Consider the following 13793-nt stretch of genomic DNA (forward strand, 5'->3'; position numbering starts at 1 on the left):
CTCCCGGCCGCCATGGCAACGCCGCGGCGGATGGAGGCGGCGAGAGGAGCTGCAGGACCAGCGGGGCTCGCTGCGGCCGCAGTGCCCGTGCGGCAGAGGGGCCGTGTGAGGGCTCCGGGGGGTGCTAAAGGGGGCCGGGCGCGGCTCCGGAGCGCTCCCTGCCTCGAGCACCTGCGCAGGCCGCGGGGGAAGGCACTGCAGGCGGACACAGCGGCTCCCAGAGAACGGGCCGTCGGCAAGGCGGGGGGCGACCTGTGCCCCCTGGGACCGTGACCCTCAGTGCAAGGGCGTCCTGAGGATCAAGCTCTAGGCCGGACCGAGTGAATCGGAGCTGTTTATACCCCTCAGTGACCTGCAAGGGCAATCGCACTTCTGCCGGCGAGGTGTCAGGCGAGCAATAGCCACAGCATCCTGCTCTTCACGTTCCTCGTAAGCTCTCTCATCCCCATCCCCTAACGACTGCAGCGACATCTCTGGAAGAGGGCGGTAGGCTGACAATAAACACGTCAAGAATTGCAACCGTGACCCTTCTGGCACTTCACTGAGATAAGGATTGCTGTTAGAGCTCATAAGGTGTTCGGTTTTCTGCAAACTGGTAACAAACGCGGGTTTGGATCTTGTTTTTTTTCTAACCACAGCAACATGCAGGAAAACAAAAAGGGACGGAAGGGAGGGGACAACACCCCAACCCCAACATTTATAGAAACTAAAAGATAGTTTAGTATTGGAGTTGTACATTATCTCCATTCCATCCTGTATTTCCCTCATGAGTGACAAAATCAGAACAAAACTAGCATCAAAGGCTGAATTTTGAGTCATCCATCCTGACCACCAAATTCCACCAGAGCCCCCCCTCAGGATCTAGTGGTTGGCCCTCACGTTAAGTGCCAGTGTTTCAAACCTTTACCGTGAAGTCTCTCAGAAAAGGAGGAAACCTAGCACTGGAAGCAGAGGTCTCAGACTAACAAGTCTGGCACTGTATGCCTGACCAGGATGTCCCCTGCACAGTGGAGGCATTCAGTTTTTCTCAGGGTGATGCAAGACATACAGTTTGGTTGATTTTTTGTTGGGCAGGATCTGTAACATAGTACAAGGGATCCTCTACGGTGTTTTCATGACAAACACACCATGGGCGGTTAACACATTGAGCGACTGAAAAAAGCTTCAACGCCCAAGTAAAACAAAGTTCTGGTTTTTAACAACTGCTGTAATCTGTATACATCTAACCTAAATGTTTTATTTTTCATGTTCTGGTTACTGATTGCATAGCTCTGCACACCAGAAATGGAAGGTCTGAAATATACCGAAAAGGGAAAAAACAAGTCTGAAGAGCACTAAGACATATAACGTGGCACATGTGCTCTGGGACTGCAGGCACAGAGAGTTTACTTTCTCAAGAAAACTAGTTTAACTCTGCAGCCTGAGTGTACAGGGGAGAAACAGCTTTTTCCACAATGTATTTCTGTTGCAGGTACCTCAGCCCCACTGAAACAACATTTGGAGGATACAGAGTGAAGTGCTGAGCAAAGATAAACCAGAATATGGACAAATTCATGTTCATGGCACTGGAACAGGTCCACATCTACAATAAGAAAGACAGAAGTAGAAAAGGGATACTTGCTTACAACCAAGAATCCTTTACTAACCCTATGTAGGAAAAAGACTGGCTTTGGTTACTACAGTGCTCAAGCAGAAGAGAACAGAGGAACTGTCAACCTAACATTCAGAAGTTCTGACAGCTGAAAGATCTTGCCCCACCTCCTGCCTATACCAAGCTCACTCTCTGTTCTGTTCCTTTATTACAGGATGTCTCCTCACAAGGTAATAACTGCTGGCTGAGAAACAAGAACACTTTAGCAATGGTGGACTGACAGCAAATGGTAGCAAAAAATATTCATGGATCAGTGGCTAAATACACTAATAAACATCAGAGATGGCAATCCATCTAGGCCACAACTTCAGGACAGTAGAAGATTTGGCAAGCTCCTAAACTGCAAAGAAAGGAATGTAGAAAATCATGTAACACATCAAGATGTCAGTGAAACCCCTCATAAATAGCCCAGGAAACAGCAAGGGCCAGTTGTAGTTCTGGAAGCAGAACATCCTGCCTCTTACCAGGTAGAAATACTGAAAGAAAGACTATACCAATCTTGGAATAAGCAGTTGCACTAATAGCAATTAAAGCTTTGGAAAAGTATTCCAAAAATGTAACCAAAGGGGTCTTTTTGGTTTATTTTACAGGGTGATCTCCAAAGGATGATGGCTTCAAGAGAAGCAGTTGGACCTATTAGTAGCATTGTTGACTTCAGTGATGTCCTTTCAAGTACAAATACAGAAAGACTCTAGGAGAGATTAGCAATGAACTACGACTGAAGTAGGATAAACCCAGACAGAACCAGGACAGAAGGAAGGCAGTACTGGAGGACACATATCTGTCTAGAAATCAATTTGTTTCCAAAATTTAATCTCATGATGCACAATTTTAACTGCTAAATGTGACTGATGTAAAAAACAGCATCTCTTTTAAAGTGTTAAGTTCTCTGTAAGACTGGTTGTTCCTAGAAAGCATAAAGAGTTTGAGAGTTTTTCTTCAATGCCTCAAGTATTTAGAATTCTTTCATAGCATTCTAATGATTATTTATCCTAAATATAATGTAATGATTATTTATCCTACATAGAAAGCTTTTTTGTTTTAGCAGAAGAGAAAGACAAAACTAGCAGATTTATTTTGCTGCATGAATTTTTTAATTTACATTATAAGAACTTGCTGTTTGTGTGGCATAATTGATCATCATCACCATTACTGAGCTTTAAGGTCGCTGATGTTTGTAGCAAAATGTGATATTTATATATGATGGGATACTAAAAAGGTAATAGACTGGCTTGTAGTTTTAAGTATACTAACAGGCAATATAAAAAAAAATGAGGTCCCATTACATCCTCAGTTTCAGGACAGTAGGTAACCTCTACTTATGTGCAGTTTGCTCCTTGTTCTTAAAAAAATCACTCCCACCTTGTGTAATGGATGGCATCACCAGCAGGGACTGTCACACTTCCAGAGCTTCCATAGCAGAGATGCCCATCACACACATCTTTGAACTTGGCACCAAGTGCCATTTTCTAAGCTAGAGGTAAGGGACACAAAATGGTAACCTCACAGTCCTCATAACACAACTTTGACAACCCTACTGCATCTTTTACAGGTATTTAAATTACGTGTATCTGGAATAAGTATCCTCCACATCATGGGAAACCAAGTTTTACTCGTCCTACCTTTGAAACCTAGCAGGCAAAGCACATTATACCAGATTAGTGTCATTCCACAGTTCAGAGATGGTGAACACAGTTAATCCCTACTGGCAGCCTCCCACACTGACCTCTGTATTTAACATAGGACCTTTATAAGCACCACAGTTTGGACAATCTCCATTACAAAACATTCAACTGAGACATGGACTATTTCCCCCCATGGAAATCTTCAGACAATTATAAAACTCAGTGGGAGACTCCACTACTGGATAGCCTTGGGGGAACTGGAGCTTGTGTAGCACGAATACCTGCAGATTATCTGTAACTGCAGATTATTAATAGCATATCAATATATTCATAGGTGGCTATTCATAACCCAAAATGTATACAAGCCTCAGGTACTTTTTAGAAGACCTCCAGGTTGTATCAAGCTTACAAGTTGTAACTGAATAGCACCGAGATATTTGGCTGAAGTCCTCTGAAGTCACACATTAAACTGATATCCCAAACTGTTAAGAAGTCCCATTCCTCCCAGGCAGATGAAGCCCAAACATAACACTGTCCTCATCTGAACCAAGCATCAGGGAGCAAGACAATTCAAGTCAAAGCCAGCAGTGTTATTAATCTCTGGCCTTCACTGCCTCTACAAAATACAGGATCATGGTTGGTTATAAGGAAGGGTCTCACAAGCAAGAGCAAATTTACTTCATGATGTCAGAGGGGGATTGCAGGACCTGCAAGATACGTCATCAGATGCCAGGAGAATGAACACAGACCCCGCAGGAGGGGTGAAGACGGGTCAGGGAGGCATAAGCATGGGAAGGCAGAGAGTGAGGATGTTGATGGGAACGGGCAGACAGACAAGCTACCAGCTGCATGTTCACAGGCTGCTGCTCACTAACCCTTGTCTGGCTGAGACCACTTGCCATGCTTTTACTGATTAAGCATTACTGCTTGTTTTCTATGTCATTGTGCTCTAACTCTATTTGTGTACACATGCATGTTCCAATAGCAAGCACACAAGAGAAACCCCAAATCTATACATACCCTTGGTTCAGGATTGACTGCACAACACACCCAAGGTCTAGACATGGAAAAAGGGCATGGGTAGAGAATAGAGAGACTGAAAAATGTGAGCATGTACTTAAGTCACTGTAAGTATGTATGTATGTTCCACTAGCAGACTTTAAGCAAGTGGGAGCATGATCAGGCCATTTCTGTGGTTTCTGTTTTAAGCAAAGACATCTAAGAGCACTGTCCTCTTGTTTATGGTAATCTGTTAATTTATGGTCATGGCTGTAGTGCGCACTTCAAACTGTGTGAGCAGGGACAAGCAGCAGCACTGGAGGGGAGGAATCCCCTATAACACCCTGCTCACAAGATGCAACAGTACACATGAAAGCCCAAGGACAGTAACTTAACCATTAGTTTTTAATTGTGTTACCCCAGTGGCTGCTTTTCTACTGAAAGCCAAAGTAGGTCAGATCCACAGACAGAAAGACAAACAGCTGTCACCTACAGCTACTTGGAATTCCTCTGACATCTGTCAGTACTGACACATGGACATGGCACTATACCTAAGCGCCCATATCTACTGCTTCAGTGGAACATCTGTGTAGTTCAAGACAATTGAAAGTCGTTAAGTAGGCAGGCAACAGTTTCCTACAGCGATGGCAATGATACCACCAAGAGGTCATCCAGAGAAGTTCAGTAAAGACTATAGAGGTAACACAGCAGAACCAAACTTCAAATACATTTTAACTCAAGCAGACAAGCTTTTTCTGGTCCCTCAGTTAGGAGTGGTCCTGCATACTGGAACATTCTGCCATCTGACTGGAATGATGAGGTGAGAAGCACAGCAGTTCTCATGTCTCAGCACAGGCACTTTTCACATAGGCTGCACCTTTGCCTGGTGGGGCACATCCATCTTCAGCTGTGAGCTCTAGTAACTCCTCACCTTCATGGCAACAATGAACGTCCGAGTTTCACTAGAAAGAAATCTGTAACGTCTCATTCAACACACAGAAGTATCAGCATTGATCATGGTGTTACAGAAGACAGATTGAGTGGAGAAACACGACGTGTGGGAGTGTTGTTTGCTGACAGGGACGCAGGGAGGAAAAAAGGAGCAGCAATGTCTGTGGATGACATTTCTCCCTGGTTTCGGAGCTGTAAGATCTGCCGCAGCAGGGCCTTCCCTTCTTCTCTAGTCTGAAAAGGATTTGTAAAAACCAAAACAATACACCTATGGATGGGTAGTTTATGGGTCAAATTCAGTATGTAACCAGTATAAGTCTGTCATTCTGTATCGCTGAAAGCTATAAAAACCATCCTAATTTCTTCTGCTATTTAAAAATGTTAAGGAATTTAACTTTAAAGCCTTTCCTCGCTTTACCCACCTAATTTGCATGTCACTTGGGTATTTCAGACAGTGGCACCACCAACCACTGAAGCTGCCTAAATATTCCAGCAAAAAGTGGACTGGAGAAGCTTCAGTTCAGTTGAATTCAGATTCTCTAGAGTTCCAGACAGCTTTGCTAAGCACGGGGCCATGCACCCTGCACTCATGGCCGGTGTCTGTAAGTGCACACTTACAAACATCTCAGAATCAGTCACATACAAACACAAGCACTATTATAAATCTGCACTGTCTACACACAGAAAATGAGAAGAAAAAAAAAAGTTATGCAAGTACCATCAGTACACAGCATGTGGCATCTGTGAGCATTTAACCACCTCCTCAAACCAAGATTTTCAGTAGTCTTAAGACTGCCACATGCAGCCTCAAATTCTTTTACTTATTAAGCACCAATGAGACATGGTTCAATTTTACTATCTACACCATATTCCATGACTTTAGTCAATCATAAGCAGCATTAGTGATCAGGTACACAGCACTGCCATTTAAGGATGTGACCTGCACGGCAGGCATCCCTCATTCATTTAATAAAGGATCCCTTCTGCTCAGGGGGGGGAGGAGAAAAGATCAAGGTCATGGTTCCCCTAAGAAAGAAACACCAAAGATGGACAGAGCCTTGGGTGACATGGTCTAGTGTGAGGTGTTCCTGCCCATAGCAGGGGGCTGGAACTGGATGATCTTAAGGTCCTTTCCAACCCAAACCATTCTATGATTAAGATTAAGCAACTACTCACATCATTGAATGCACAGCACTTCTGAGCACAAGCAGAGGCTTCATCCCAGAGCTTACACTTGAAGTAGTACTGGGCCAGGTAACGGAAGGCAGTGCTGACCTCCAGGTGTTCCACTATCTCCTGCAGTGAGGGGAGTAAAACCCTTCATCTGTGAGTGCCCTCCAGGCTAGCTCTGCACCATGTTTACTTCTTTTATTCCAAGATAACATCTTACCCCACAGGAATAGATATCCTGGATGTATTTGATATAGCATTGAGCTGCTTGTTCAGATTCATTCAACTGTTCATGCAGCCTAGAAAAGGAAGAAAACAGGCTACTGGAACAAGACAGCACTTGCCCTGACTCAGTCTAAAGCCAGGTCTTTCCTTCAGAATCTGCATGGCATGCACCAGGTACTGCCCCTCATGGAAGCAGATGATCCAGCTTGAGAACATTTACATGAATAGGAAGCAGCCAGTCAAGTACTAACTACCAGAAGCAGTGACAACCAAAGCAGGGACCTTTGCTTAGTCTGTCACATTTCCTTCAGTGCTCCTTCTTCCCCCACTGTAACCCAGAAGTCTTTGTAGAGCAGCTTCACCCTCCACTTGCCCTTTTCCTTCCCCTTCATTTTTAACACTTTATATTACTTTATCTCCCCCAAAATATTAGTGGTGATGTCATAATGCTCATATTTATTTCATGTTAAACCTTTTCCCAGGGTCACAACCACATAATGTGGGGAGGGAGATAACAATAAAAATATAAATCAATCTACAGTTTTGCACATCATCTACTATCATAGATTGCTTTAAGTTTCAATACAACAAATACGATTGCCTGATCAAAACACTTCAGGATTCAGGGGTCCCTTCCAACCCACACTACAATTCCCTCTAGTTAACCCAAGAGAAACTGGAAGCTAAAGCTGGACACAGAATTAGCAGTCACTACAGACCTACAATAGCAGTTATTACAGAGCTACTAATACCACCTAACAGCAGCTCCTCGTTTTACATTTAGTATCATATCATTAGGTATCAAAGCACAAGTTGCATTTAACATAGTATTGACAGTTCAGTGACAAAACATACTCACTTTGCTAGTTTCACCAGTGCCATTTTCTCCACATCTCCTACAGCATAAGCTCTCCAATAGCACTGCCAAGGAAGGAAAGTCAGTCAAGCACACCACAAAAGTGACTCCATCTCATGACTCATGTAAGCAGGTTAGAAACAGAAAACTACATGGCTGTCCAGCAAAGGGGCACATGCCATCTGTAGAGGACCCTTTTTATTTATCAGCAGCTCTAGTTACACATTGCAGCAGAACTTCCCCCATTGTAAGCACCACAGGAACTGTTCCAATAAGCTCCTAGCAACATGCCCAGTCCATTTCCAGTGGCACCAACCACACAATTGTGCTGTAACTCCTCCTAGTGTCCTAGGAGACATCCTAACGTCCTCCTCCAAACATCAGTTCTCACTCACCTTTTTAGCTTCCACCAACTGATTGAGTTTCTCATAGCATTCTCCTAGAGCAACCAGCATACGAGAATCATTTGGTCTGTAAAAGAGTAATTCCTAAATGTAGCTTAATGGACAATCAGCTGATCTCAGGATGGGGTAGTGGGGGAAATCTACACATAGCAGTGCCTGTCATCCCCTCTCATATAAAACATCACTTACACTCCTGACCAGCATTCCTCAGCATTTAATTGACAAAGCCTTTGTTAACAGTTAACTAATGCAACTAAAAGGGTTTGGAATAGTGAGACTGCACAAGCCACATAGTATTGATGTTACTCCTCCTTCCCCAACTTGGTTCCTATATGCAAATTTCTTAGCTAGTAGCAACACGGCTCCATTTGGAACCTTACCTAAGCTGGTGGGCCCGTCGGTAGTAATAAAGACAGTAAAATGGCATTTTCAGGATTTCATAGGTTTGCCCCAAGCCATACCATGCTCTGTAGTCCCTTTTGTTCACCTCTATTGCATGTCTGTCAAAGGAGATGAATCAGTCAAAATAAAAACAAAGACACAGTTCAGCAAAAGACTAACAGAACACAAAGACACTACTTCAATCCTTATGTATGTAGATTCAGACACCATTTTGTGCAGTACAGAAGTGATACCTATAAGCCTGGATAGCTGCAGATGTGTTCTTCATTTCCATATACTCATGTCCCATAAGTGTCCATGCTCCCAGGTAACGAGGATTCAGTTTCAAGGCCCTCTGGAAATAGAGGGCTGCTTTTTCATGCTGGGAACGCAAACTGTAATAATTTCCTAAAGCAAAAGTAACAATATTTAAATACATTTTAAAAATAAAACCAACCAAAAAACCTCAAACACACAAACAAAAACCCAACAGAGAAGGAGAAAAGAGATGGAAGAGATATGATCTACCACCTCCCTATAAAGAGTTCCATTAAAGACAGATGTGACTAAAACCTCAAGAGACCCAATAGCAATCTGTTCTCCAGTGTTCTGCTCAATCCTCTTCTAGTTGTATCAATCAAGATCCCATCCCCTTGGCCTTAAAACTTATGTCACCATTTAACAAATAAATTTTCTGGTCCTGGCACACAATTATTTCCATGGAGTTTCAAGACTATAAAGTGATTATTAGCTACACTGGTCTTCATAATGATTTCTTCAGTTCCTTTCTGCACTGAGAGTACTACAGCAGCTCTTACAAAGCAGATCAAAGGAAAAGGGTGCTCTGTCATTTGATCCACATTCACAAAGTAGCTTTGACAGCCTTGCTGTTTAATCCATTTTCACAAGATTTCCTCATAGAGCTTGCACACAGCATTATCGAGACGTGAAAGAGCTGGCTCTCACCAATTACGCAGCAGGTCTCCACACGATACTTGTCTATCTCACAGAGATTGTGCGCCAGATAGCTCAACTCAGGCTTCATGCTCTAGTGAAACAAAGAAACAAGAGAGATGAGAAAGCAACATGTTACTGTTTCAAAGACAAGCTAGGCAATTAGCAATGTACACACTGTATCTGTCTATGGAGATGTGAAGCAGAAAGCATAAGTCAAAAGCTTATATTCAGAAGCTAGATAGCACCAGCTGCTTTGCCAGTGTTTAAAACATCTCTGAAAACACCATCATTATGGACAGACAATAGAAAGAGTGCTTACCCTTACATATAGCAAGTTGGAGAAAGTGTCCATGTTTTCTATCCTGTAAGGATCTTGTTTCCTTAGCTCGTTAAAGATGGATAAAGCTTTGTCAATATCTGAAGAACAGCAGATACAGAACAATAACTATAAATGCCAAGTTGGCATTAAGAGGCTTATTCCTCCTACTTAGTAAGTGCCACTGACCTCGGATATTGTGGTAGGCAACTGCAATCTGAGAGATTATGTAAGTGCTTTTGGAAAATCCTGCATCAATGAGACTCTGGTACTTCTGCAGAGCCTCCTCTATCAGCTGCAGCTCTGTATAAATGTGTGCAAGAAAGAACTCTTTCATCCATGTATCTGGCAACGACAGGAACTTCAACTAGCGAGAACCAAAGAAGAGGAGGAAGAGATGACAATCAGTAGTATTCCAAGAACCACCTGAGGCAAAGAATCCATTATCTTCCCTCCCATAATTTAGCAGATGGTCTTGAGGTAGGAGGCTTTCCTGCAACCGCTTTCTTAAACCATAACAGCAGCTACAAAAGATCAGTATTAGGACCAGGAATTAGTATCAGGTTCTTCCACAGGAAAGACAAAATAATGTCTAAGTTAACAGTATTGAAACAGAAAAGGAACATTAAGACATTCAGTCTAAAAACCAGTACAACATGGACCACAAAATTCTATTTAGTCACTCTGCATCTATCCACATGACTGCTGAAACTGCAAGAGAACTGAAGCTATTTCATTTGGTTAATAAGTGAACAAATTTTCCTCAAATATGCCAGCACCTGGCTTTTGATTCAGCCATTGGCCTTGTTTTTCCATTAAATTCAAAGTCCTTCAAAGGCTCTTCCCATGTTTGAACATCAATATCATATCACTATTTTTGATAATCTAAGTGAACAGACTCCAAAAACTCATCAAAAATGCATTTCCCTTTTACCATCAATCTCTTCTGTGCCACCTCTACTTTGTTAAATATTCCACCAGCCAGAACTGACTGAAGAATTCCAGGAGTGGTCTCAAAAAGTTCCATGTGCAAAGAAAAGTAACCTATTTTGGTTTTATATCAAAGTTCACTTCTTTCATACAAAGTAACACATAGGAGATGAACTGTATTTCGCAAAGGGAACACCCAGGTTACCATATTAGTTTTAAAAGCAGGGATTCTACACACCCTTCCAGGCCACTGAAGTGCTCAATAACTGTGGAACTAGAACCAGATTCAGGGAAGAAAAAAAAAAACACAACCAAACAACAAAACCAAAGTTATCTTAGAAAAGTATTTCAGGAGGATCTCCTCCACATGCTTCATGTGATAGGGCAATAAGCCTGCTGACAACTGCTTCAAAATATGTGAACTCGCCATTTCTTAAACCACTTTGTGGGTGAATGACACGAAATTGGCCCTGCCTCCATAAAGATTTTCAAATTACAGCATGACAAGCAATTGAAGAAAAAGAGGCTTTAACAACAGCATTTACAATCTTGGATTGCTTTGCCTGATAGCCTAACAGAATAAAGCAGTGGCTGATATTGATCTTGTTGCAACTGAATCATTGGTTACTAATGTTACTAAACTCTGGAATTTGTTACCACATCTTGATATCTCCCAAGTTTTACCATCTCTTTATCTGTAATCAAGTTGCAAAGTTCCAGCCAGGCTCCCCAGTGCAAAGGTAAGACATGGGTAGCTTCAACGAACACATCTATGGCTTCTTTCCCCAGGTCCAGCTTCCGCAGCACGACACCGTACCTGTAAATAAAGTTATCAAGTTAATAAGAATCACAGCACTGCATATTCACACAAACAGAATCCTAGATGGGCCTGGGTTGGAAGGAACCTTAAAGCTCATCCAGTTCCAACCCACTGCCATGGGCAGGGACACCTTCCACTAGAGCAGCCTGCTCCAAGCCCTGTCCAACCTGGCCTTGAACACTGGGCAGGGATGGGGCAGCCACAGCTTCTCTGGGCATCCTGTGTCAGTGCCTCACCACCTTCGCAGGGAAGAAAATTCTTCCCAGTATCTAATCTAAATCCACCCTCTTTCAGTTTAACTTAATTTAAATACATTACAAATACATGCACTTACAAATAAAGGCCAAATCCATCCAATTCCCGTGCCTTGTGTTTCTTACTAAGCTCAACTCGCAATTCTCGTAGAGCTTCATTTTTCACCTGTCCTTTTTCCAGAGGTCCTGCATGAAGAGAAAGTCAACTAGCTTTCAATCCAGAGTCCTACCACAGCAATCACAAAGTCCAGGCTATATTCAGAGTCAATGACATGACCCAAAGGTTTCCTCTTTTTAGAAGAAAATCACTTAGTCTGATCATCTGCTTTAACAGAAGAGCTAATAAATGAAAATCTGTAACCTGTATTAAGCCAATGAATTGAGAAAGAATGAAAGAATTCATGTTATACAATTTCAGTTTTATTATAAAAAAAACTGAGACGGGAAGGCCATAAAGACAAGGTGATTTACATGAAAAGGCATTACCTGAAACTTCAATATATTGTCTTGTGTTCCTTAACACCAGAGACTTACCCAAACTATCCACTGTCTCATCATCCTTCTTCTTTTCCCCTGACTGTGGAAAAGAGAGGAAACCCAAAATTACATCATAACAGTATATTCTTTATGCCCACTGCAATGCCAGCAGTAGCATGTAAACTTAAACTGAGCTTTCACAAACAACATGATCCTATCCCATTTCCCCCATGCATGTAACCGGGAATTCTGGGTGCTCATTCAGAAGAGAAAAGAAAAAAAAAAAAGATAAAATAAGGTATGCCAGGGAGGGGTGGGCAGCAGAGGAAACTGGTGTGAAAAGGCAATCTTCCCTTCTGTCTTACCAGGTATCTAGAATACATATACAAGAAGTAAGCTTTCTGACTCTTGCATCCCCGTAGAAAATAGGCAGCCCTGTCATATTCCTTTAGGTCAAAGTAAGACTTGGCTAATGTGTAGGCATCCAGATCACGAGCATCCTCCTGCAGGGACACAGAAGAGCTGTAAGACCTCAGAAGCTCTGACATGCTTTAGGACAATTGTCTGGTAACAACAGATCAATGAAACTGCTCTGAAAGCTAAAAATGTTTATTCATCCCCAAAGATGGTTTGAGGACAGCCTCTATTCCCTCACATGATCAGATTCCTAGATCAATTAGAAACATCTAAAATACACAGTGAAACTCCAGAAAACAAACTGTGGTAAGTTGCCAGAAGACACAAATTGACTATTCAGCAAGTATGAACAACCACCAGTAAGTAACCTAGGAATTAGGAATTCCATAGCAAATAGTATTAACTTAAGCACTCTGAAATGCACTCAGGACACGACAAAACAGGCCCACCTGTACACCTAAGAACACAGGGACAGAGATACAATTTTTATCTTCTGTATCTTAAAGTATCCTAAAGAGCATGAGTTAAAGGCACAAAATAATTTGTATTACAATAAATTTTGGCCTTGGTAAAAACAAATAAACCCCAAAACTAAGTAGCATAATTTCAAGATTTGCTTAGAGAGCACCATGTTATAAAAGGACAGCCACACATCACACGGAACCCTCCCACCCGGGAAAGCACGCTCAGCTCTGTCTGCCCCGCTCACTACCGAACAAAGCTCTGCACAGTCAGCACCCGAAGCCCCTTCCTTCCTGCGCGGTTTTAACTCAGTGCTGCAGGCAGGATCTCAACGGGCAGCACTACACCAACCGCCCCCCCCCCCACCCCGAGGCTCAAACCGCTCCCACAGCGGCGGCCCACCCAGCCCGCGAGTGCCGGTTCTTGGGGCGGCAGCGGCCAGCTCCGGCCGTACCTCTGTGAGCGCAGGCGGCGGCGGCAGTTCGCTCAACGGCAGAGGATCCAATGCAAAGGCGAGTTCGGAGGCCCTGCGAGGGGAAAAACCGTTAAAGGGCGGCCCGCGAGTCCGGGGCGCGCCCGCCCGCGCGGCTCTCACCACTTGCCGCTGTGCTGCAGCCCTCGCTCGCGGCTCCGCTCCGCCACGCACAGCAGCTGCTTCTTGATCTCCCGCAGGTCCGAGAAATCGCCTCCACACAGCCCCACTGCCGCCATTGCACCGGAGCGCTCCCAGCCAATCACAGCCCCCCGCACTAAGAACCCTTCAGCACTGTAGACGCAGCATTCTCTTTGGCTGAGCTCGAAAAGGCCCGTTGCCAATCAAACAGGCGCGCTGAATCCTAAAAGCCTGATTGGCTAATTGGTGCTCTGACTCTCCATCGCCGGTACAGCTGCGCGCCGG

At 43.5% G+C, this 13793-nt stretch overlaps 1 protein-coding gene across 2 annotated transcripts; it reads right to left on the minus strand.

The window, feature by feature from the left end:
- Positions 1–4657: 4657 nt before the first annotated feature.
- Positions 4658–13705, minus strand: CDC23 (cell division cycle 23). 2 transcript variants are annotated; one of them, XM_061344023.1, is made up of 16 exons: positions 13494–13705; positions 13350–13422; positions 12382–12519; positions 12074–12116; positions 11620–11725; positions 11150–11282; positions 9725–9902; positions 9539–9636; positions 9229–9310; positions 8517–8670; positions 8262–8381; positions 7873–7948; positions 7481–7542; positions 6617–6695; positions 6403–6522; positions 4658–5460 (listed from the first exon to the last, which is right to left on the minus strand). In XM_061344023.1, the coding sequence occupies exons 1-16, from the start codon at positions 13604–13606 to the stop codon at positions 5290–5292; spliced, it is 1746 nt and encodes a 581-aa protein (XP_061200007.1). In that variant the 5' UTR covers positions 13607–13705; the 3' UTR covers positions 4658–5289. The 2 variants fall into 2 exon arrangements, with proteins under 2 accessions (XP_061200007.1, XP_061200006.1); XM_061344022.1 differs by having other exon boundaries at positions 13491–13693.
- Between the last annotated feature and the right edge of the window lie 88 nt (positions 13706–13793).

Source organism: Neopsephotus bourkii, unplaced genomic scaffold, assembly GCF_033783945.1.
Source record: "Neopsephotus bourkii isolate Nb327-2 ecotype Australia unplaced genomic scaffold, CSIRO-AGI_Nbou_v1 NB_1846, whole genome shotgun sequence".
Lineage (NCBI taxonomy): Eukaryota > Metazoa > Chordata > Aves > Psittaciformes > Psittacidae > Neopsephotus > Neopsephotus bourkii.

Coding starts and splice junctions, on each gene's coding strand:
- CDC23 (XM_061344022.1), bottom strand. CDS start 13,606: ATGGCGGCAGTGGGGCTGTGTGGAGGCGATTTCTCGGACCTGCGGGAG. Junction 12,117..12,381: donor ATATGTATTCTAGATACCTG/GTAAGACAGAAG, acceptor TCTTTTCCACAG/TCAGGGGAAAAGAAGAAGGA. Junction 8,671..9,228: donor GGAGACCTGCTGCGTAATTG/GTGAGAGCCAGC, acceptor CTTTTGCTTTAG/GAAATTATTACAGTTTGCGT.